The 26,172-nt window shown below is 39.5% G+C and overlaps 3 protein-coding genes across 3 annotated transcripts in view; 1 reads left to right on the top strand and 2 right to left on the bottom strand.

Moving 5' to 3' along the window:
* SLC6A2 (solute carrier family 6 member 2) overlaps positions 1-26,172 on the bottom strand; it is a 416,570-nt gene that overhangs the window by 179,638 nt on the left and 210,760 nt on the right. The gene's annotated exons all lie outside the window — the stretch shown is intronic.
* LOC104484738 (galanin receptor type 1) lies at positions 1,194-16,822 on the bottom strand. Its single transcript, XM_010126901.2, has 3 exons — positions 16,115-16,822; positions 14,422-14,487; positions 1,194-1,573 (listed from the first exon to the last, which is right to left on the bottom strand). The coding sequence occupies exons 1-3, from the start codon at positions 16,820-16,822 to the stop codon at positions 1,256-1,258; spliced, it is 1,092 nt and encodes a 363-aa protein (XP_010125203.2). The 3' UTR covers positions 1,194-1,255.
* The window catches only part of LOC104484737 (dipeptidase 2), a 39,484-nt gene continuing 17,267 nt past the window's right edge, over positions 3,956-26,172 (top strand). Inside the window, exon 1 of the mRNA XM_086758332.1 lies at positions 3,956-4,053. The gene's annotated coding sequence lies outside the window, so the exon portion shown is untranslated. The remainder of the gene's footprint in view (positions 4,054-26,172) is intronic.

Raw genomic sequence — 26,172 nt, forward strand, 5'->3', positions numbered from 1 at the left:
CTCATATAGCTGTTAAATCCTTTACAAGATTAAATCAATCAGATGAGGGATAAAATTTCCTAACTGTTGCAGATGATGTGTACTATATATGTTTTTTAGATGTATAATTTGTAGTTTAATTCCTGTAACTCGCTTAAAAACTCAGTAACGTAGTCTATGAATCTGGAATCATGTTACAGTGAATGACAGACCTGACAGACAGATCAGTCTGGTTTGCAGCACACAATATTCAAATTAGACAACACAGTGAAATAAAATTCCTTTCAGACATATGCTTCTTAATTTTGAAGTAATATGCACTTTATATATTTACAAACAATAAGCTTGAACTCTACAAATGGTCTAAACTGATTGTTGCTAGGGCACTGTTCATCAAATCAGTTTATAAAAAAAAATCTTTTGACTTTTGTATACTAACGTGGCCAATAAAAAGCTTTGGGTAGATAAAGAATGCTACGTTTATCAATAAAGCCTTTTGTAAATATTACTTTCAAACAAAACCACAGTTCTTTTAAGCATATATTGAGAAATACTACTTTCCTACTGTTGCTCACAAATAGACAGCTACTGGAGCCAGCAATTAACAGCAGTAATTACTTTCAGGAGCACACAGACATTCAGACACTGGGATATATAAGCTGGTACAGAGCCACCAAATGCAGACATCCACATCACTGACATGTGAAAGGTTTTACTACCCAATAGGTAAATACTATAGCAAAGCTTTCAAGGAGATGTAGAGACCCTATCACAGCTAGTAAGCTAAAAATATATGTAACTATCATATGGTCAAACTTGTTTAAGAAACAAAGATATATTCAAAGACTTTTTAGTTTGACTTTTCTCAGCCTGCTCTTCAGTGCTTTCTAAACGTCGCATCACTCATTGCTCACATCCTAATGACTGTCTATACACATAATTAACTGCTCTTTTTTTTGTCTGTCCATATTCTGCCTTCTGTGTAACTCTTCTTTTAGGCTTTAGGGGCATAACTGCCACTGCACATGAGTTCTGTCTTGTAGGCACTACATATTCAGAGACTTCTGTTGCATGTAGCCCAGTGCCTAGCAAAGTACAAGCTGTGTCAAGCATCCTAACAGCCAGATGGAAAAATGCCTCCTAGCACTCCAATAATCTGACAAAGTCCACGTTTTTGCAGACTGCATGGCTCCCTGAAATGCACTAGTATACCTGTTCTCCCCAGACAGCGCCCACTCCCCTCCTCTTCCTCCTGAAATGTATTTATGAATGCAGTTTACACGTTGGTGGTCGAATGCGTGGTAGAGAAGTTCTCCATGCGTATTCTGACCAGTTTCTCAGTGGGAACTGGCCGCAGGAACAACTTGCAGGTGAAGACTTGCCGGCAGGCCTTGCGGAAGTTCTCTGAGAGGAAAGCATAAATGATGGGGTTGATGCAAGAGTTCCCGTAGGCTAAGCAGTGAGAGATGATGCGGAAGGTGAAGGAGATATTGTTCAGGGGAAAGTGCCCAAACTCTGCCCACATTGTGATGATGTGGTGTGGCAGCCAGGAGAGCAGGAACACGGCGACCACGAGAAGCACCGTCTGCGCTGTCTGGAAAAGATGAGATCATGTATTAAGTGGTCACAATGAACAAGTGACAAGGTACGAGTGAATTTGCCTCCCTCTGTCAGTAGTGAAGGCAGCACAACACAGGCCACACTGATAATGGCCAGGCTGGGCAAATTATGACAATATGAAAATGGATGCTAAAAAACCACCCTCCTCCCTGGAAAAAAACGATTGCCTGGTTTTGGCTCAAGCAAATAACTCTATAGGCAACGTGCCCATAAAACCTCAAACAATACAGAGACTGCAACAGTAATGCTAACTATGTTACATGGAAGAGTGGAAATAATGTTCCCTAACATTTGGAGGCTGAGGAACATTACGGCTATTGAAGATAACTGCAGGGGAAAACAGTCTGTCTGCCAGGAAGCAGGCCACTGGGAAGAGTGGCCACAAAGACTGACCCCACATGTTTCTGAAGAGAAAGATTTTTCCAGTAGCTTCCCTTCTAGGGGTGAAATCAAGGAAAACAGTGGTTAGAGGATGATTTTATTTTAAATATGCAGCGTTCTTTGGTTAGAAATGTGCCTAGCCAGACAATTACCCAAGGGTAACCCAGCCTGTGTGCTGGGTTAGAGGTCTGCCCCTGCAGCACCTCTTCTCCATCACAAGCTGTCATTTGGAAGCTCCAAAGCTTGACCTGAGGTAAAATTTTCTGGAAAACAGTGTTCTTTGAAGTCACCAACCAAAATGAAGGTCATCAGGAGGTGAGCTGCTGGCTGCAGCTGTAGTAGCCCCTCAGCTGCGGCTGGGGAAGAGGAACGAGGGCTGAGGTGGAGGAACATGGCGGAGCAGCATGAGGGGGTGGCTGGGCCCTGTCAGGGTTGGAGGGATGTAGGGAGAGGCAGTTGCAGCGTGAGCCTTGATCAGAGTAGGTGGTGTGGGCTGCTTGAGCTTTTTTAGTGTGAAATTTAGCAGGCTGGTTTTTTGGGTTTTGTTCCTTTTGTTGAAATGAAATGGTAGCTTGGGGAGAGGGCCTCAGGCTGCGAGGAACCTGGGCAGGGAAGGGATTGAAGGTGAAGAGCTTCAGCGCTGTGAGTCCAGCTGACCGCTGTCCCTGAAGCGGTGAGAGGCAAAGTCCCTAGCCCTAAAAATATTGCTGTTAATATTGTTTATGTTCAGGGGACCTGCAGGATGCATACCGAGAAATAACTCAGTCTTTATTGAAAAGGTCTTTCTCCTCTTGAACAAAAACTCTTCAACCTGGTGTACAACAAAAACACTCTTTTAAAATTTTTTAATTTTTTTTTTTTTAATTTTCCTGGAAGCCTTTGAAGAGGATGAAGAATGACTTTTATTTACTGTAAGCTGCAGTAAATAAAATTAAACTATAAGTCACTTCAGCTTCCCTTCTACATGTCCCTGAGGCCTGTGGGAATGGAACCTCATTTTTCAAGTTTAAGAAGGGTGAGGGTGTTGTTTTTCTCTTTTTACTGCTAGCACACTCAGGGAATACCTAGCAAGACTCAGAGTTTGCTGACTTGGGGCCTCTGAGAGCCTTTCCTAATGTTTTTACAGGGATAATTCCACCTGACTTTAGGAGTTTTTAATAATGGTAATGGAAGGTGAGTGTTTTTTTACATGTTTAGTCCCCCCTTTTTGGGGTACTGTAGCAGATGCACAGCAGGTGATTTTCCTCCTGTCCCTCCACCTGATTCTCAGCAAAATGTGTGCTTTTCAACTTCAGTATTTAGTGTTTCTCATTTTTATTTTGTCATTTTAATAAATATAATGATTTGCAAATATGCAGATATTATCCTTCCCCTAAGGAGCATTGTTGTACAAGTAGCAGAAAAGCAATGGAGAAAAAGGGAAACTTAGGCTTCTGTTCAGCTTAAGGTTTACAGGTTTACTAGTCTAGGTTGATGTTTCTGTCAGTAATTCCCTTGCATGATTTCAAGTGAATAGTGTGTACCTACTTTATAGAACAGGGATAATTTTTTTACTGGACAAAAACTTATTTAATCACTGGTTATAATGGCTACATCTAGCAGTTGTTTTGTCTGCTAGAGAAGACCTGCAGGATTTTGTATCTTGTTTTAAAGCACTCTGTAGTGTTGTCTCGGTATACCTGTTATGCTAGAATATATAAATAGAAGTTTTAAAGACTCAGGCTTACATATAGCTAAAACCAAAACACATAAGCTGGAGCAGTCTCTTAGGGGAAAGGAAATATTTTTCCCCACCCCCTTACAATGCAGCAAATAAGACAGCTGCTGCAAAACCTCTGTGTGTTCTTCAGCAGCACTGCACAGTTGGCATGACTTGTCAAATTAGGCATGTCTCACAGGCAGTATTTTGGTGGTGGTGTCCTGGTTCATGAATATATGCTGGCTAACAGAGGGCTTCTGTATTGCAGAATAACTACCGAGATCATGTTCTGGAGATGAAGACAGCATGGAGAAATGACAGCATGCTCCAGGGAAGAGCAGAGTGACATTACTTCACAGCAGAAAGAATATAAGGTGACTAGATCTTGGTGCATAACATGTGGTGTTGTAACAATTGATTACAGTCCCATACGTGAGAACAGTGGGAGGCACTGCTAAAATGTTTACATACAAGTCTTATGTTTGTAACCTCGCTTGATCAAAGGAGTTGGAGATATGGGGTGAAGCGAGAGGAAATCTATTTGTCTTCCAGGTTCTTCTGTTTCACTTTAGTAACTGCCCTGTAATGCTCTTGAAATTTCCTAAGATTATTTAGAACTTTAAAAACCTTTTGTTTTGATTTTTTTTTTTTAATTGTCAAAATACTTTAAAAGACACTTGCAGCTCTAAGCAGCTGCTACGCTTCTGTGTTCAGATATAGTTCTTCATTAAATATTTGGCTAGGGCTTACTTTATCTAGACAACTGGAGTTGGATCAGGACCTTCATGTTATGCTGACCTTCCTAAATAAAAGTATTAAAACCTGCAGAATGTGAGGGCACAATAGAATTCTAATTATTGTTTATAATATACATTTAATCTGATCTTATATCTCAGTGAATCCCACTAAAATGTTTAAAGTATATTCTGCTTGCTAGGACAGTAGTAATGTGGGGAAGACTAAAAGGTGCTTTACATGACAGGTGCTTTTTATTCTACTGGTTTAACCTTGTAGGAAAATCAACTGCATGATAAAGAGGGGTTTTCTCTATGTTAGACAGGCACCATCTTTGCTCTGTTTACATAGAGCCTACAGCAATGATCTTGTGCAATAAAAACATGATTATTGAAGTGGAAATGTGTTTGGATGTGAGCCAAAAGTGCCACCTTCACTTGTGTTATCTACATAAATAAGCCAGTTAAATCTGTTGACCTCTCTAGGAAGATGTTATTGCATCAGATCAAGATTTCTCTGCAGATAAGAGAAAACATTTGCCTACAATACAAGTAAAAGAAAAAAAAAAAAAGAAGGGATTTCTATCAAATATGTCTCTCAAGTAAGTTTGTATTAATTTTGAAAGGCAATAACCTATAGGTTTATCCTGTACCTGGCATACTTCAGGTGCTTCCTTGTTTCACCTACTAGAATCCTATCTGACATATGAGGTGACAAAGCATGTTCCTGTGTGAGTGAACAACCTTAGCTCCCAAATATCCTCAAAGTGGCCATACTGGGAACCAGGTGCTATCCTTAAAAATATACTGGTATGATTAGAGGTTGATGGAACTGAAAGACACAGACATAGTGGTCTTCTGGAGTCTAGCTTGCCTATGTGGTATAATGGATACTGAAGAAATAATTAATAAACATGTCCCATCCCTAGCTTTCACCAGCAATAATGGTGCTACTTTTTACCTGCTATCAATGTTAAGTAGCTTAGAGTTGTTACCAAGGCAACCTTTCATAGCATCCTTCTGCTTAAATTAGGGGACTGCAAGCACTGCAATATTATTCTGAGTAAGGGATATATACGTAGATTCTTTTTTTCCTTTTATTGTGAAATAACAAACCACGCATTTAACATAGGGTTGGGTATTAAAAAAATGGGTTTGCAGTTGCTATATATTAGAACAAAGCTGTTTCTGAGGCCCAGGTATTTAAGATTTTGCAAATGGAAAACATAGACAATACTAAAGCAATATTATACATAATTAGTGACTCAAGAAACATGTTTTGGAAACAGAACTTGTGCCTATTTTTTTCAAGTTAGGGAATATCTAGTTAAGATAGAAGAAACTGAAATAAAACATTATGTTTGGCTTTTAATGTGGTAACTTTTTTGTAGCTACACCTAATGTTAATATAGATTATGAGCAGCTGTGGAGGACTGATCCAAGTAGCTTGCGTACTGTTTGAGTTTGTTCAGTGGGCTATAATTTGCATAGTTAATGGATTACTGTTGGTCTAGCTGTGCCCAGTTAATGCCAGCCTTCTGGCTTATCTCCAAAGGTTCAGTGGGTCCATAATAGACATGTACAATGGCCACTACTGGATTATCTAACTCTCTAATACTTTTAGAAGTTTTTCAAACAACTCCACAAAATTAGTGCATTATTTGTTGTACAGATGAAGTAAGTGTGCTTAAGCTAGACACTGAATCAGTAGCATGGTGGGAAATAGAGACTAGGAGAGTCAAGCAGTTTTGTCTGTCAAATAAATAGATACATTCTCTCTTATTTCCCCTCCTTATCATTTCTGCCATGTACAGATTGGCTAGAATTCCCTTGCTTATTCTTTTCTTATCTTTATAGGTGATCTGACTCTTATTTATGCTTTCCTGCTTTTCTTTGTTGTTTTTTTTTTTTCTGTTATTTTCACTCCTCAACAAGTTACTTTTTGCTTTCAGCCTTCCCCTGTCCTTCAAAAAGCAACGGGAGATGTGTTTAAAAACCCTTTTTGGGGGAGATGCCTCATTCTGGAGGATGATGAAGTCTTTAGCATTTAATTGCATTTGGAGCTGTTGTCCTTGATAGGCTTCTAATGAAGCTGCTTCAGCTTGTCAGGCAAATTGTCAAGGGCAAAATTAAGATTGCCCTGTAAGGAGTCACAAGCTTCGAGAATTCCATGGACTTGCCTATTTTTGTCAGAAATACTTGATACATTAGATTAATAAACATTCCCGAGATTAAAATAGATGGTAGACAGAGAGCTGTCTAAAGGTAGTGGCCACTTTCCTGATCTAGTCATAGTTTGAGACAGCTAGCTACAGGTCTTCCTTCAGTCCATCAGGCCACCATTTGATCAGACCATCAATTTGTACTGCCTACCCTCAGCCATACAGAAATGGGAAAGAACATTCAATGAGGTTTCTATTAAGCAGTACATTCTCACTAGCTTGCAGAAAAAGTAGACTTCCTTAGTCGACAACTACTGTTTTCTGGATATGGTGGAATTTTTTATTCTTTTTTTTCTTCCATGATTCTGAAGGAAGAAGCATAAAGAAGCCTATGCCTTCCACACTGTCTTATCAGCAAGTAATAGCTGACCCTTCCTTTATTGCTGCTCTCTGGGAGGATGTGGGATAGAATGGACTTGGACTTTGGGTCATCCTCCCCAAAACTAGTTTTAGTTAATGTTCTGCTTGAGTCCAAAGGCAGACTTATTCTAGCTAGTGCTGCTGCTTCACACCATACCATACTTCAGCCTTTGTGTGTGGGCCAGGACTTTTCTCTTAACTTCTAATACAAAGCCTATCTGATGATGTGATTTACTGATAAATTACTCTCTCCTGTTATGCTCATCTCTAACTTGTATCTCATTTTCCCTAAAGTTTGAGAGACAATTGGTGCATGTTTAGATTGCCCCAGACTTGATTTGGGTAAGCTACAGAGTTTCAGAGTTGGCTATATATTGTACTTTTACTGTAGTGAAGTCTTGGCAAAAAAATAGTGACCCATGGCGCCCTAAGCTTTTGCTTTTAGATACTGCAGGTACACTGTGTCAGTGCCCAGGAAGTATATGTGGCTTAGCACAATCTACCACTGTACTGCTGGAGGTACTTACCAACTTCTGAGGAAAAGAATTCTTGTGGCTTTAGATTCTGGGGTCCTCTGTTTTCTAAAGACAGAAACCGGTCAAAAGCATCCCTTTGTACTGAGTCCCTGTTTAAGCCAGTGCACAAAGTGAAAACTACTAGGTTCTTCTCTCCTTTGTTCACAAATCCGACGACTCCTGATGCATTTGCAAACATCCTTTTCCCTTCTATTGGAAAAGCTCTAACAGAGAGGTCCCAAAGCACAATTTGATCTCCAGAAATATGCTTAATGTGATAAACACACAATGTTTCAAACAGCTGATTCAAAAAAGGGCATACCTGTTCTTAGCTAACTTAAATGTTGGGTAGCAGCTTCCTCTTCCTCTGCTTCAAAGCAAATGCATCTCTTAATTACTTCTGAAGCACTTCTCACTGCCTTTTGGCCTTTTTTATTACACTTGAGTGTAATACTACTCTTCAGTGGTCTGAAAAGCACACTGAAAGTGTTCTTTTTCATTGTTCTGTATTTTCTTTCTTGCAATCAGAGATGGCAGTTGGCTGTCATGAAGAAGAGAAGGCGTTGAAGCAACTAGATTTTCTGTTGTTAACAGTTCATTTTGATGACTTGCATTGCTAAGAGGTGGACTCTTCATTTCCCAGCAGCTTGCTTGCTGTGTTCTAACTGCTCATCTGCACATCTCTCATTCTGTGATTATGTTCACTAATCTCTTCTTTTGATGCCATTAATACTTACTCACTTTGTATTCATAAATGCCTGTCAGCATGATGATATTCCTATTACGCACTAATTGGTAATGATGCTCTCTATTCCTGCTGCCCTAGGCTCTTGTTAGCAAAACAACTTGCAGGATTTCATTCAGATTAATATTTTTTTTTGCTGGATGGATCCCAGGATCTCCCATGCTCCTTTGCTGTACTTCTTGTTCAAGTGCCAAGGCCTTGAACATGGCATTTATTAAGTGTATATGAAAACCTTCCATTTTGTGAACAGAAGCCAAAGAAATAGTTCGGCATATAGGAAAGCAGTTACAGTGCAACTTTTATCTTCCTCTCTTGGCCAGGATGTTCAGGGATACCCATCTGCCTTGAAGGAATTTTGTGTGTTTTACCTCAAGCTGTTGTATGACCTTCAAAATGCAGTGCTCCAGTGACCATCTCAAATCAACTCTGTATGTATTTGTGTTTCCTTAGCTCTGGGAGCAAGGAACAGCTAATTTGTGTGCAGGTGCATGTAAGGTGGTGAATATATGAGTTGAGGAAGAAAACAATAAGCTTCATAGCGATGTGCTTTGAACTGACCATTACAATTTTGGAGTAAGATCTTGGGCTTATAATAGTTTTGTGAACAGCTTTGTTCTCAAGTAGTGGCTAGAAGAGGGGAACATTTTAAAAACTAATAAAATAAGGCAAATCAAATTTTAGGAATTATTAGGAAAGGAATAGAGAACAAAAGAAGAGACACTGCTCTCCCACCAGGTAAGCGTGATTCACCTTTCTATTGTAGCAAAACAACAGAAAAGCATAGTACTAATTTGTTAACTTTAAATGGCTCAATTAGTCTATTAACTGAAGCTTTTGGCTCCAAGGTTTCACAACTCCTACTGCCCTTTTAAGGGAGTTTGCAAAATAGCTGGGAAATTCACATCTCCAGAAACATTTTTAAACTTGAAAAAGCATTTCAGATTGTACAGTTTGCGGTCTTTATATTTGTTCCTTAAAGATGCGCAGGACAAAATTGTGTAAACACTGAGGAACCCTGGTGTGCTCCAGAGGCCAGTAAAACACCACAGGGCTATTTCATGATCAGAATAGACCTTGGTTTGCATTAATTTCCATTGTTAAATCATCTTATTTACTGCAAATTTATGTTCAGAGTTCCTAGGACTGGGCTCTTATGAAACACTTTTTAACACTGTCAGATAGGGAATTGTTAACTTTCCTTGGAGCCAAATGATAGACTTTCTGCGTTATGCCGAGTACAGCAAGGAAGTAACAGAACTGAAATATACTTTATCTGTGATAGAGGGGTGCACAGGATTTCTTAGCATGTAGTCTTGCTGGCTGACCTCAAATGATTATCCCAAACTGCAAAGAGGAATTCTGCAGCATCACATCTTCTCAATTTTAAGGCTGGCAAACTTGTGCAGCTATATGGCATTAAATGGGGAAATGGTCATGTATCTTCTGCAAGAACAGTCTTAGTTCATCATGCAGAGTTTCAGCTTACGCTTGCAAAAAAGTCCTAAATGTCTTCCTTGATCTAATGCACAAATATTACATAAAAATGGAAAAGCACATTAAAATCAGCATGTCCAGCATTGATATGTAGATGGCAAGCATATATAAAAATTTGCAAAGTAGGAATCTGAATTAAAGGTCAAACTCTTTTGATAATGGAATATGAAGTAAGGATGCAACAAACTTTGTTCAAGGGAAATGTTTACAAAGTTTCAAGTGTGCATAAATTGAAGAACTGCTGTAGCAGTTTGAACATCATCATGCTTTTTTTTTTTTTTTTTGGTGGGGGTGATGTATGTGCCTAGAAGATTGTATATCATCTGTAGGATTCTGTTAAAGACAAAATTGTTCTTTTCAATTAGTGTTTGAACACTGACTCAGGGTGGAGGGAGGGGAGCTGTCAGAGCACTCTGGGTTATCCATAAACTGGGCCCATTAAAAAAAAAAGTGTTTGTAATTAACTTTACAATAACGTATCTAAACATTGCCCACAAGTAGGTTGGTCTTAGAAAACAAGGCCCTCCTATCTGTCCTTCTAGCCCCTACATATCTTCAAATAACATAGACTTTCAGGACAATATTGTGGTAAATGGGACAATGATAGACAGCAGAAAGATCACAAATAATGGAAGAGAAGAGAAAGGTGACTCTGCAAACACCATGCGCAGAATGAAATCCATACTGGAACCCTAAGTATATTTTGTGGCAATGTTGTCTGGCAGACAACAGCAGAGTCCTTGGATCCTGCTGAAGTCAAGCCTGGCATTTAAGACTTATTTACGAGAAGATGCTTCGTATGCCAGTGTGCACTGGGAACTTTTAGACTTGGCTCCCTTGAGGGGAAATTGTGTGGCAGTGCCTCTCTGTTTTATGCATATGTGTCAGAGCTCCTCTTCATTGTGCAGATAGCTAAAAAATGTACAATCGTTTTAACTTTTAACTAGGTTTTGTTTCCGTACTCAGCTAGCAGACAGTAGGCATGCCTGTCTGCACATGCAGCTCTGCCCAGTCCCTGGGCAGTTGGTGCTCCTTTGCTGGGTGCAGACAGCGCACACTGGGTAAGCCTGTACAGAAGGCTGAGCACTGCGCAGTGGAGGCATGTTTGGAAAACCATGCTGTGTCAGAGAAAAATTACTGTTACAATATGATCTTTAAAGGGAGAGGTCGAGCTACAGTACCAAGTATCTGGGCTCCAGTAATATACTTCACATGCTCAGATTCAGTTAAATCCAGTATTATTTTGCTTTCTTTGCTACAGCAATGCAACTAGGAAAGTCAGGCATATACTTGCACAACACTGTGACTGTTCATTTGGCCATCACCTCTTTAGAAATTGCTGTAGGTCTGCATCTAGCAGTCTCTCACTTGTTCTGTAGTTGTCGGCCTTATCCAGATGCATGCATTGTTTCAAGATTCACAGGGTGTACTAATAGCAGATAAAATACCACCTCCTCTGTGACCTCTTCTGTGATTCAGGTGGCTTGAATTTGGGTTTGTCTCTGTAATACTTCCTTACTGCATGCATTTCTGTGTTCTGTGGCTCAAACTAGGTGAATTAGGATAATGTCTCTTCTGCTTGTTATCGGTGTTTACAGGATTTGGAGGTGGAGGGAGGAGTATTATACTAAGACTCGAACAAGATCAATGAAAGCCATATGTCCAGACATAAGTCATAACATTTTAAAAAATCTTACACAATATTACTGGTTTTTTTTAGAAGCAGCCTATAATGGGGAATAATTTTCAACCAGCATGTGGAACACTGTTTATGAGAAGTTCCTTCCCTAAGCTCTATGGCATTTGCTTTGTTTCTTAACTATGTTTTATCTTGGAAGTGTTCTCTCTTGAGGAGTCTGTACAGCACAAAGCAGAACAGATGATATAGTTTCTGTAATTCTGAATGGCAAAACAAACTGCAGTGGTAATGCAGGCAACTATTTAACAGGAAAATCTTGTTCATTAAGGACTCTTGAGTCTGCAGTTTGATTATTTTGAGACTTACTCACGTGTGTAGCCCAGATGAATGTAGTGAGATCTGAACAAATAGCTGTTTGGAAAATTTACTACTTATCTGTTTTAAAGAAAACAACCCCAAGCCCACAAACCAACCAAACAAAAAAATAAAAAGAAAAAAAAACCCAAACAGACCAAACACAAAACCCCTTCCCTTCAGGGTGGGAGGAGGATAATAGCTCAAGTGTCCTGCTTCCTTGAAATTACAGAAATGAGTTAAGAACTGAGTGCATATAATTCCAGACTGTACTCTTTTATACCAGTATGACACTTTCTTTTCCATATCAGTGTCGTCAAGATACACACTGTGAATTAACAGATGTGAATCAGGTAATTTTATCACCTCATACTGGAAGATTTCGCTGTTACGTTATGCTTTCTTTTGATAGATCAAGGCAATTAGGGTTTAGCTCCTGAAGTCACACACTAAATTCAGAACAAGCTAGATGTTCTGTGTATGCTAAATTAACCTTTCAAACATGGAGCAAGATTCATTTATCAAACATCTTTGAGCAAAATAAGCAAAAGCTGTTCACTTAATCTCTGATGAAGTTCATGAATTAAAACCAAATAAAACTACTTGTTGTTAACAGACCAATTAAGTACACATGAAGGAAGCTAATTTAACAGAACAGACACGCACATACGAATTTCCTATTAGGCTCTGATGTGAAGTGTTCTTAAGATTGGCTTTAAATGATTGACACTCAATGTGTTTCAAGTATACTTTGAAGGCATATGCAGGAATTGAGTGTGTCTGCAGCCTACCCATGAAACACTCCTTATAAAGTGGTAGGAGAAGTGGTTGAAACAAAAAATACTTGAAATGGGTACATTAAAGATGCTGTTTGGCCTGCAGAAAATCTACATGAGCAATTTCTGCACAGGAAGTGCTGGAAGGAGACAAATTGTGGAAGACGATGTGTGTGCATAGAGGAATGTATTTGATGTTTTTTTTTTCTTTCATCTGAAAGCATCACCTATTTAATTAGGCCTAACTGTGCCAAGTGGAACAAGAACTGCCACTAGGCATTCCAGAATTATGGACAGGGAAATATGTAAGGGGAGGGAGGAAGAAGTGTTGTACCATTAACATGTTTGAACAGTTGAAGTAAAAAATAGTTTTTAAAGATTTGTTCTCTTAGCCATATCTAATGCAGAAGCCAAAGCTGGAGAAACTGTAGATCTGTTTTTTCATCTAAATTTACAGGTCAAATCTGAAAACAATGCAGATACACCTGAAAAAAGTGTCATAAAATTCTGTAGCTTACTGCTTTACAGGAAAATGACAGCAGTAATTTTCGACTGTTGGTAGCATTCTCTTCAGATATAGAAAAGAAATGGGTGGTGTGCCACTCATGTGATCTTAAAGGTCCTTTCCGATCTAGATGATTCTGGGATTCTATTCTATGATTAAATATATAGGTAAGGAAACATAGGAGGGGAATTTAAACCAACCAGACTGTTGAGGGATTTGTTGGTGATTTTGAGACCTGAAGCAACTTATGAAATTTGTGAAGTCATGAAATTATTCTATGCCAAATGACAGTGTTTCTTAACACTTTATTAACTGTATTTTACATAAACAAAATCATCAACAGATCTTGGTTGCCTTTTGTCATGGTAGCTGTTAAGCACACAAGACTCTAACAGTGCTTTCTGCTTGTAGTTTGCACTATCTGCTGAGAAATTATACTCTTAGTTCTCAAATTCTAATTTGCAGTATATTTGTGTCAGCATCAGTGTTCAACAGAAAGTCAGTAGGCAAAATAAGACATGGTGTTCTTCAACATAGTCTGGTTCATCTAGGTTTGGTGGTGTTCCTGCAGCAGGCAATACATAGCAGCTAATTCTTGCATAATTTATTGCCTTAGAAAAGGTGATTAAAAGAGTGTTTATCAGAACTCAATTGAAATGAAATGAGCTGGACTAATAATATTCTCAATAAGGGTCAGGCATAAGCAGATTAAAGAAGTGGCATTTGTGAGGCTTTGTGCTTGTTATGTGAACTCAGCAACCAAACACAGAAAACATGATTAAAAACACTCTCAGGGGAAAGGGAGAGTAACTCCTATCAGGGAAATATAGTGTGTGGCGCATTACATTGGTGAAACACTGGCACAGGTTGCACAGAGAGGTGATGAATGCCCCATCCCTGGAAACGTTCAAGGCCAGGTTGGACGGGGCTCTGAGCAACCTGACCTGGTTGGAGATGTCCCTGCTCCTTGCAGGGGGGGTTGGACTGGGTGGCCTTTGAAGGTCCCTTCCAACCCAAAGTGTTCTACGATTCTATGTATTTTCCTTTTAGCTTGCTGAGATGTACTCAGAACACCTAGATATAGTCCGAGTATCTTACCAGCTGCCAATGTAAAAAGATTGTATTTGTGGGGTTCTATTATAGCACAATAAAGCAAAAGGCAGTCTAGCAGGCATGTATATAGGAATCAATATAGCATTTTAATAATTGCATCATTATGTTCTGTGTCTACAAAGATATAACAAACTGTCAACATGAATTCTGAACCTGAGATGAAAGACTGGTACATGAATGACACTTCAGTAGTCAGTGGAGCTTGAAAAGGCTATTAGTTATTTTAGAAACCTGATATATCTATTATATTGTAGTTAATTTATAGATTAAACCAAAGATATTTACCTTCTTCTTTGATCTCTCTGACTTCTTGGAAATGTTCTTTACTTTCGTATGGAGATGATATAAAACCTTCGGGGGGGAAAAAGGAGCAATATATTGAATGGGAAATGAAATTGTGTATATTAGTATTTGAACTTCTCATACAAGCACCAAAACTTAAAATATTTGGTTTTGCATGACTTCAACCAAAGTTGAATTTTATGCTTTGAAAATTTTAATTAAGCCCTCCACAGTTCTTTCTCCTTCACAAAACAAGCTTTGGAAAAAGCATTAAAACACCTATGCTTCCAGAAGATGTACTTCAGCATATATTAAGAGGTCAGCTGGCACTATGCTTAAATCCACAGGAGTCTTTCCATGGATTTTGAAATTTAGATTGTGCATCAGATGATCTATGTTTATTCTCTGGACTGATTATATACATAGGCAGAGAGCAGGCTGCCAGTACTGTACGCTGGTGTGATTGTCCCTCCGCTCCTGAACACAGCACTAACAAATGAGGCAGTCAGAATGGGTTCTCCTTTCAGAGGGAGAGTTATAAGAAAGTCACTGTGGGGAAATTCTCAGTTAACAATGTCTATATCAATCTTTTGAAACCTGATTACAGCACGGCAGTAATCTGGCAATGTTTATACTTTGGCCTTTGAAGCTAAAAAAATTAAATTTTCTTAAGCAATTAATTAACAAAAAAAAAATGCCTCCGTTAAATGCAGCTCATCTTCCAGTTGCTGCTGTGGTCACCTAGGGCAATGAGGGGACAAACAGCTGGAGCTACAGGGATAGGAGTGAAGAGCTCTAGTGGCTTTTCCCTCTTGTGACAAGCAAGGCCTGAGGTTTAGAGATTTTTTTGCTTAAATCTCTTAAGTGCATTGTCCTGTCCTTAGCACTGATTATAGCAGAACATATTAGTATTGAAAGTAATGTTTTTTTTTTTTTATTAAACAGACATTGAACTTAAATTCCAGGAAAACTTTTTTTCCAAGACAGTAGACCTGCAACTGACTAGTGACAGGGAAGTCTGGTCCATGGCAGTCCCATGGCACCGCACAATAGCGTATTAATTCAAAATTCACAGAAAAACTGTTCTGCATGCTAGCACAACTCATAGACTTACTATCAGTCTTAAACATGCTAAAGACCAGTAAAGAAAACAAAAAATTTGAGCAATAGCAATCCACAAGAAGAGAAGCAGAAATTTATTGCTGAATAAAACTCTGATCCTAAGATCTCTTTTGGTAGGTCTTTGTGAGACAGTGTCTGAGCTTTGTGTCGATAAGTGGGGTGGGGGGGAGGAAGGAAAGAAATAAATTGAGGTGATGTTTTTATCTAATACTGTTTCTGTACACTCTCTGCATAGTCCCTCCCTCCATGGATCTTTCCTCTTGCCAGGAACAAGCATTTGTTATCAAAGGAGTGCAAACTGAAAAATATGAAAAGCAGCAGGAATCTTTAAGGGATTTGGGTGTCAGGCTGGATGTCAGCTTAGCAGATGTAATCCTTTTTTTTTTTGAGCTGGTGTAATTTCGTTCTCAGTTTTCCTCCCCTCCCCCTGCCTCAGAGAAATATTCTATACCAGGAGAGAATATGGAAAGGATTGGATCTGTCTGGGTAGCTGGAGTGTACACATCCAAACCACCAGGTCTCTGGGATGGATCTTTCCCTCCATTTAAATATTACTCATGTCCCTCTCACCCACCTTGGCATAGCAGCAGGTGATGAGCACCAGGGGCAGGAGGTATCCCACCAGCAGGATGGTAATCTTGTACATCTGCTTGGCTGTTGAACCATCTGCCCACTGCTCCCAGCAGAAGGAGCTGTTGGGTGCTTGCTGATGACCAATCATGAGGGCCTGGTGCTGAGCCACAGGGATGGCAATGAGTAGAGACAGCAGCCAAATGACACCCACACCGAGGGCAGCGTTGCGCTTGCTGCGGATGCAGGGTGAACGTTTGGCATGGACGACAGCAATGTATCTGTCCACAGACATAGCCACCAGAGTAAAGATGCTCACTAGCATTGTTGCCATGGCCAAGTAATGAACCCACTTGCAAAAGAAGGCACCGAAGATCCACTCTGGCAGGGAGTAGATGGTGGCCTGGAAGGGTACGCAGAAGAGCAGAAAAGAGAAGTCTGCAATGCACAAGTTCAGGATGAAGATATTGGTAGCACTGCGCGATGGGCGTCCTCCAGGCCGGAGACGCCCCAAAACAACCAACACCAATGTGTTTCCCACCATTCCCAGGAGGAAAATCAACCCAAAAAGCACTGGTACAATCACCACCTCTGGGCCACCCCTGGTTGCTCCTGACCAGCATGCTGGAGCCCCTGTTTGGTTAGTCTCAAGGCTGCAATTGTTGGTGTTAGCTCCGAGGGAAAGCACAAAGCTGTCTTTCTGCTCCTCCATGGAGCCACGCTGCTTGGAAGGCAGGGAGCAGTCACTGTAGCCTGACTGCTATCGGGCAAGTCTATGTTTGTCAGTGGTGGCCAGAGGCTGAATGCTTGGGTTTTCCAATGCTCTGTGTCTTTCCTTTGGGGAGCAGTTTTCTTCAGATGATTCTTCCAAGCTCTGTCTGTCTCTGGTGCAGATTATTCCAGGAACTGGCAAAAAAGGGGGATGAGGAATCTTCTCATCCAAGAAGTAACTGCAGGTTTAGCAGTTGTTGCTGGAGGAGCTCATGTGGCAGAGAAAAAGTCCGTGCCTGAAGGGCTGAGGATGAGGCAGCCCTGGGAGCTTGGAGCAGAGGCAAAGCGGCTGCAGCTCGGCTTCCTCAGGCCCCTCCTCTTCTGCTTCCCTCCCACGCCAGTCCCTGGATCTACGGCTGTAGTACCTGCTTTCCCAGCTCTGCTCGGAGCTGTGGCCCTGAGAACAAATGCTGTTTGTGACCTAAGCCCTTCAGAAAACAACCCCTGATCAGCTCTCGCCCCATACACTTCTACTCAGGAGGAAGGGAAGAGCAGAGCAAAAGCTACTTCTCATCCAAAGAGATCGGTCGAGCAGCAGCTGCTGTGTGAGAGCATGTGCAGTTCTGTGAAGAGCATCATTGGAACTGGCTGCATGAGGAGGAAAAAGGCTAAAGTATGGGTTTTTTATCAACAGCAGGATTTATTTTTTTTTTGTTTCATAGTCTTTAATGTGCTCACATTAGAGCATAACGCAATCTGGATAATTGTGTTTTCAGCACAAAAATATGGGAGACCCTTAGATTCAGCAGCTGGGTCCTGCTACTTCTGGATATCTGCCCAAATTGCTTAGTGCCTAAATATTCATAGATCTTGTTGATCCAGCTGTAAAGATGTTCCAGTTCAGCCCAGTAGTGCCATGAGCATCTGCACTGGAAAAGGAAACGTTCAGTATTGATACCTGTGAGCAGCTGTAATATTCCCTTGCCAGGGAACAGAGATTTTTTTTTTCTTTTTTTTCTTTTTTAAAAGGAACTTTTATTAAGGATTAATAGCTTAGTTACTGTGGTTTTGATGCTTACTTACACAACCAGTACCTATGTTTTAGAAAGCACTAAGTAACTTTGGTTTAATGGTCTGTTTCCTCATATTTTTTTAGGGGATTCTGGGAACTCTACAGGCAGTAAGGAGGGAACAAAGTTTAGGCAAGCGTTAACAGTACCTGCACACAGTGATTTATGCATACAGGACTTCTTGCACAGAAGAACACTCACGTCTATTTTCAGTCTAGGCACTTGGTCAGAGTGGTCCACCACTGGCTCCTGTGGATGCAGTTAGACTGGAGGAAGCCTCTTAACTTTTGAAACAAAGTTCAGGAACTGAGAATTGCCCTGCCTTGTGACTTGTCTCTAAGCTCTTGTTGAGAGGCAGGTAGTGCTGTTCTGATATACTCTTGTTTAAAATTTTTTATGAAGCTAGACTCCTTATTTCCCCCCATAGTTTTGAGGATAGTTACGCAGTGAGGTGGGAAGTGGCCAAGGAGTGCAAGATGTCTAAGTTGCAAGGGAAAAATATATCTATCCTTGTCGTGTGCTAGTGAGCAGATCGCCGTGGCTGGACCAGCTGCCTGCATGCCACCTGTAGCTCTCTTTGTCTTCTGTGGCCCGGCTGCCTTGCATGCTGTGGCACAGCACATCAGACACCATTATGTCTTCCAGTCCCCCAAATCTTCTGTCTGTTTGCTGGGGTCTCTGCCCTCAGCTGCTTGCAGTGCACCATGTTTCAGGAGCCCTGCAAGCTCTGTGGTTGTGCTGCAGATTTGAGTGCCATCTACTGGCATTTCACCTCCTTCACTGCTTTCAGACAGCTCCTGTGGTGGTACTTGTCCTTTGTTTCCCTCATAAAATCCCACCGATCAGTAATTAACTCTATCTGCTGTTGTTTTCCTCTCATCCTTGTGCACCTACACACCTTAATTCATGAAATTTAAATTGCTTTTCCTTTTGTGATAATGTGACCACTGTAAGGTTACTTTTTGTAACACTATTCATATAATTTTATGTAACATTTTAGAGAAGGCCACTGAAGGTGATTTCAATAGCTATTTCTGTATTTCAAATCTGTTTGTGTTTTGGTTTTTTTTTTCCCTTTTCTTTATTGAGCAGTCACGCTAGAAAATATTATTTAAAAAGCACCTGTAGCAATCACAGCAAATGAGAGCGTGAATAAAAACTGCAGCACTAGTAGTTTTTGCTGCAGGGAATTTGAGACAATGCATGGAGAAATTTGAGAACTGCGTGCATATGTCACCTGCAGAACAAACAGCTTTGCAGATCTGAAAGTTTGCATGGCGTACTAAGCAGAAAATGCGCAGAGGACAACACAGTTCTAGCAGTGAGGAGCGAGAGATCATAGGATTGTTTAGATTTGTGAAAAAATTTTCAAAAATCTCCTAAATTCTCACAGAATGGACATTACCAGGTTTCTTCTCCATCTTCAGAATATTATTCACATTTTTTTTTAAAACTAGGCTACACTAGTTTTGTGTGGCTTTTTTTTTTTTCTTTTTAGTGAGAGTGTTATATCTGGGGGAGTGGGAGGAAAGGTGAATATTCTAGATGGAAAGTCCAGTGATCTGCTGAATTAGACATCCAGTAAACTAGATGCAAAACCTCTGCTTGCTTTTACTAGGGAACTGAGATGCTGCAAATCTGACTTCAGATGGAGGCTGGCTGGTCTTACTTGGGAAGAAATAGTGTCCAGCAGTAATTTACATGCTTTGCTGAAAACTTATCCTGAAACCGTGCTTACCGTGGCATTCAAAAATTGCAAGAAAGGTAAAGATTCAGTATTCTGTTTCCTTCTTCTTACCGCTTCTCAACTGCTTTAAATGCTGTGGTTTTGACAGTGGGAAATCCCTTGTCCTTGAGAATTCATAGCCCAACTGCAGTTGGAAGGGAACTAACCATGCCAAGACAAAGTACTTGCTATAAGACATATTAATTAGTCTAATTAGAGGAGAAGATCAAGTCACTTTACTGAGTGCAGGAGGACAAATAGCAAGTGAACCTGTAATGTCTGATTTGCTGGGAGCATCCACGTTTTGTGTGGTACTTTAATTTGTGGTGTTTCACCTGAAAACCAGCAAAAATTAATGCACTGTGTATTTAGTTGCATGAACATCTCAGCACTACAAATTCTCTGTTGCTTCCTGGATGAAGACAACAAACATTTAAACCTGAGCAACAGGATGTAGGAAAAAGAAACTGAATATTTTCTGTGGGAGGAAAGAAGAAGGTAGAGGTCTGACAGACATCACCTAGATGAAGACTGAACTGGAAGCCACATGCTGTTGCCTTTGTCTGAGTTGATGTTGGGCTAAATTAAAGCATTAGACTCACATGCTGAGTCTCTGACTAAACAGGCATCAGAGGTGTCTTGTTTAGACAGGACAGTACTGGAGCTCTATGGATAAATTGGCAATCCCACAGTAAGGAGAAGAGAGGGAAAATGACAGCCCTAGGAACAAGGATAGGGGGGAAAAAACCCAAAACATTAGATGGTAGTATTTAAATGGTAACATTTTTAGTCTGTGTAGGTACAAACTAATGTGTCCATTTTCTGATTGCTAATGGGTCTTTCAGCTCCTGAAAGGTATGTTGCAAATCACTTACTATTTTGATAGTCATGGTTCAGCTTTTTGATACCTATGCTCATGGAGTATACAGCCATGTAATAATGGCAAAACAAAGCACAGTCTTGAATGTAAATACAGGCTAAATACTGAAATTGTGACAAACCACACAAAAGTGCTCCTTGCTCTCCATCCCCAGCAAGAACAGGAAGATCATAATTGGCTTCTATTGGCATGCACTACTTCCTAGCAAACACATAAGCTAAACTATAAGCTGCTCTCTGGAAATGTTTTGATCTGGCACTACTTCCTTCATATTATATTTCACTCTAAAATCTGCATGGAGATGATCCCAAGTTATTATTCATCCCTCAAATGATTAGACTGTTAACCTATTTCCACAGGTTAAATAGATTTAGATAAAATTCTAACTGATTTTTGACTGTTAATCAAAGAAATAGCTGATTTAGTAGAAGGTACTCTGAACTAAGAAAAGTCCTTTTGGTTCCAAGTCCTTCAGTGCTGTACCTGTACTGCGCTCAGGAGTACGCTTCTCTCCAGGAGTGTCAGCTCTTGCAAATTCCTGCTTTCTCTCATTTATTTTAATAGATTGGGAGAGGGAGCTGAAGTATACCATCAGTTTACTTTAACATAGATTTATGGAACAGAGAAACTATTTTGTTTTGCTCAGTACCTGAGTGAAGGTATTGCTGAATGGTTTTCTATTCTGTATGTTGCAACATCTTCAGATTATTCACTAGAAATTACCTGTGAGCAGTCCATCTATTTTGCAGGTGTCTTAGCTCATAAATTATGCTAAGGACTCAGTCTTCATTCCCTGAGGGAATGCCTTTAAAATAGGAAGCATTTCTAAAAATCTTTTAGGAGGCTTTATAGGAGATTCAGGCCATGGGACTAAATATGTAATCTGCATGCTGACTGCCCGACGTGCTTATATGCAATCATTGAGTGCAGGCAGTGTATGTCAGAAGAAAAAAACAACTCATTTCCTGAATAATGTAGGCTGTGTGAAAACAGTTACCTGTAGTGGTAAGGAGAGAAATCTGATGTTATAGAACATTCTTGGATGTACAAGAAAAAAATAAGGTAGTTATTCAGAAGCTTATGGAACAGATAGAATTAAAAAGAAAAAAACCAACCCAACAACTTCTAAAGAACTACTACTTCAGTGTGTATGTAATTGGTGTCACCTAAAACATAGGCATATGTGGCTCATGTTCAAACAGTTGTCTTTAAGAATGGGTCTGTAGAAAGCTTCAAAACAAATCAGAAATTTGCCTTTCTCATCCCCAAATAACTGGTTTATAATGACTTGTAGTGTCAGTCTCCAAGGCAGAAAATGATGTTGATAATAAGCAGATCACATTGAACCTGATGCAGATCAAGGAAGCAGAAACATTTTGTCCAATCTTCCTCTGAGTAGTCTACCATGTAGGTACTAAAACAATTGATAATAATCTCTTTGCCAAGCTCTTTAATCTCTTGAGTTGTTGTTTCATATTTGTATGCTAAGATAAAGACTTTATTTCTCAATGCCAGAACCTACTATCTGCTAAAGAAGGAAACTTAAATATACATTCTGGTAAAAGGCTTAGGGCTCTCGATAACTGTTACACACATCATATGCTCTGCTAAAATAGCTTGTCTGTTATTTTTTTAAAAATCTCTATTTTCTATACAGTGGGCTGGGACCGTTTTTTGAAAAAACAGGATGTCTTTTGCTCCCTGTCTTCTATGACTTGAATGTTCAGTGTTCAAAATGGCTTTTTTACAGTTTAACTTCATGCTGTGTTCAGTTTATTCTAATTTAACTTCTTCACTATGAATAGAATGTAAGTCATGTGAAACATGCACTGATTTATAGTATAGGTTTTCGATTCAGTATGCAGTATATGCTTAGGTCAGGGAAGGTTGTAATATGCCTAAACTTATCCAGCTCATCCAGATTAGATACTCTCTAAAGTTCATGGAGCTTAATTAAAAACACTCTCCCATGTTTGTTACATACAAACAATCATGTAATTCAAAACTATCTATGAATAGCATAAATAACTTGCATCCTTCTCTCTACATTGCAGCAGATCTAGGTAATATAAAGGGTAACTTGTCAGAATCCATTTTAACTTAACCTGTGTTTGAAGTCTTTCAGCTCCCCCAGTGTATGACCCTGTAATCCAAGATCTGATTCTTTCATTTAACTTTCTTTGAGATTATCTAGGTTAACTATATGTACATGACAGGAAGTCTTGAGTATGTTTTTCTGTGAGCTCCAGTGAGAGTCTCTTCAAAGTGAGGTACAACTCAGCCCTACTGGCAGAAATATATTCAAGCTGAATAATTGGCTAGGAAGATTGAAGTCGAACTGTTCAGCTACCTCTGATTTGTTAGTTTTACACCTTTTACTGAAACCTTTTCCTTTTGGTAAAGAATTGGTAATAATACTTTCCAATTGCTTTAGAATATGCTTAAAATATCCACAGAGATCTTTTGCCATGCTGATGTGATGAATTAGATGCTAAGAAATTAAATTAGTACTTCAGTGAAAGTTTTTGAGCATCAGCTAGATCTTAGTCAACAGTCTAAGTCCCATCAGCTCCACTCTTGAAGCAATGGCTATTTGAAAACTGTAAGAAGTCAAAAGTGAGACAGTGTCTTTTCTCTGTGTAGTAGGTGTCATGGCTGTACAGATGAATAAAAGCAGCAGTGTAGAAATGTTGGGCTCTCTTTATGTAAACTGAAGTGTGTGATGCCATTGACTTTGCTTTAGGCACTTTGGCAGCCTCTTTTGAAGCAGTTAAGTAAATTAGGAACTGGTGACTTCCCTGTCTCTCCTAAACTGGCTCTATCACAGGCATGATGAGGCAGGTCTTGGTTTAATACACAGCAGTTTAGATGCTCCTTAGTGTGGGGATACATCCTTCAGGTGACTTTTTCATGGTTTCCTCACTGGTCAAGTAGATGCATGGCAGCTATTGCTGATTATAAATACCCTACAAATTACTGTTGCCTTACCTGGAATTTATCATAAAAATAAAACAACTCAATTTCAACAGCCAAAAGCATTGTATCCACACTTTGTTTGCAGACTTTATTTTGCAGTTTAATTTTTAATAAGACAGGTAAAGTTGTTTAACAAAGACTATTATTCAATTACGACCAACTAACTGAGTAACAAATTATGATCTTGGCTCTAAAAGAAATTATATTGGAATAAAGCTACGAAAGAGAGACTGTTGGGCATGCAGTGTTGGCAGGTATATAAAACTAGGACAGAAGATGCCAAAACCATAATAAACCTCAAAACAGGATGCTTGTTGATACTTGTTGCTTATTCTGTAGAGAATAAGGAACGTGTCCTGGCTCCTGTCGTCAGATTCAAGACAACATATCTCTTCCTTTGTGCTCCTGTGGTTTTCTGCATGGCTCTTTTGTGAACCAAGTGTGGTCAAAGTGATATGAGTGATGTCTCACATTCTAGCCTTGCACAAAAGAACAAGATATCTTGATTTGCACATGTATGACTATGCAAAATCCCAGTGGCATATAGATGATAAAGTACCTCAGAAACAATGGATCCTAAAATTGGAAATTTTTTAGTCTAACAAAGACATCCCAAGACAAAGGTACTTTGTCTCTTAACAACACTTCTGTAAAAAAAAAATCAGCGTTATATATAGGATCTCTTATTTGCCCACAGCTCTGGCTGTTTAAGAGCACATGCTTGTGCAGCTAACTTAAAATACTTGCAGCAAATTTTAGATTTTTTTAGATTTGAGTTAATAATTTCACTGAAAACCTTTGACAGATTTTGAGCAATTTTACTTAGTTTCCAGTTTGTTCAGCGTGGTCTGGACAAGAGGCACAACTAGTCAATTTATTTCCATGCTGCATTTAGGCTCATAATACTTCTGAGGCAGGAAACTAGCCTCTACTTGTGCACATACCCAGTACAGTTGGTTGCAGATAGATAGCAAATAAAAGTCCTTGCATAAGCCTTTTGGAATTGCAAATGAATTGACAAGCACACAACTGAATATTTAGAATCTTGGTATAAGAACCTGAATGTGTTTCAGTGTAAATACAATAGAAACCTAACATGTAATGGATGTCTGTTGTATTTGTAGCTATGTTGTAGTACAGTGAGGTATAATAGTCAATATTAGACCTCCTATAGCCCTACTCCTATTTAGCTTCCTCTTCTTCTCCTTCGTCCTGTAATCTGTGCTCAGGCATGTGACTCGGTAGATAGATTACTATTGTAGAATCCAAACTTATACCAGTTTAGTATGTCAGCTGTGAGCGCAGTGGTAAAACATCTCCAAAAACTGTAGCTGCTGTGTTTCAGGGCACGAGCTCCAGTGAAGGAAGGAAGGGAAGGAATAAGGACTCACACTTGGGTCAGGGATTACCTGGACATCACCTGCAGATCAGAGACAATGATGATGACTTTTACACATCCCCCAAAAACTCAAAGCAAAGTTTTGGAAACTAAAAGGAAAAAAACAACAACCTGTTATTAAGTGGCAGAAATGAAGCTGTCTAAGTAGACTTGCTCTAAATTGGGTTTTTTCATTGATACCAAAAGGACTGGCTCTGCTCTGAAACTTGTGCTTAGCGGGAAGCACGGTATTCAGTGGAGCTTTTGCTGCCCTGCATGGCTATGGATGCCTAGTACCACAAGGGCAGCTGCTACTTTAAATAGGTATAAATGGCTTTGCTCTTGCTGAAAAAATGGAGTGGAAAGTGGCAGAAATAGAGCTTTGAGAATTCTGTTTTTAAACAAGGAAAAGTGCTTATATAGAAATCAATCTAGAGCAGGAAAACAAATTTTCTAAGAACTTTTTAAAAAAAAAACTGTTTCTGGAAGCCTTTTAAGTTATAATGCCTGAACTGAGTAGGCAACAACTTCGGCTGTGCTTAAGGCTTTTGTGATCTCTTACATAGCTTTTGATAAAGATTTTTTTCTTCTTATTTTCTTGTTTTGGGGGGAAAACCAAAACCCAACAAACAAAACCTCACCCATCTGCAAGCTAGTTTGCATCCTGCTTTACAGAAATGGTCTACAGTCCTGACAATTAGCAATCTGTCATTAGATCACAGATTAGGGATGATTTTAATGGGGAACCTGCTGCCACCTTGTGTCACGAACTTTCACCTTTCTTGAATCAAAAGAATTAAACTGGATACCTAATACCTTTGTAGAACAAATGTATAGCTAAACAAACAGAAAGCAGGGAGACCAGATGCTTCCTTTGGTTTGTTTCACTATTTGGGCATCATCACTTGTAAATAGTACTAGTATTTTAAAATAAGCATAACTTAAATTAACAGATAAGCTTATTGCAAGTTTTTTTTCTACAGCTGCTTCCTCAGTCTTTCTTTCCAACACACTAGAGAAATTAATTCTGTGGGAGTATCGAGCCAGGAGAACCCACAAAAACTTTGTTATTTGTATAAAAAAGTTGTTGACGTGAGTCATTGATGGTGTCAGTGTAGTACTCATTTGTGTTCATCCTGCATAGTATCTGCTTTCATTGTGGCACTGGCTTTCAACTGTAGGAAACATTCAGCTATAGCTTCTTTCCTAGGGACTACAAAGCTTTTGTGACATCTTGATGTGCTGTTTGAAGCCTTTTCTCTGTTCAGAACATGGGAAAATAACACTGGCATCTGTGAAGAGGAACATTAATCTTTGTACT

The sequence above is a fragment of the Chlamydotis macqueenii genome, chromosome 13, assembly GCF_036417535.1.
Source record: "Chlamydotis macqueenii isolate bChlMac1 chromosome 13, bChlMac1.mat, whole genome shotgun sequence".
NCBI lineage: Eukaryota > Metazoa > Chordata > Aves > Otidiformes > Otididae > Chlamydotis > Chlamydotis macqueenii.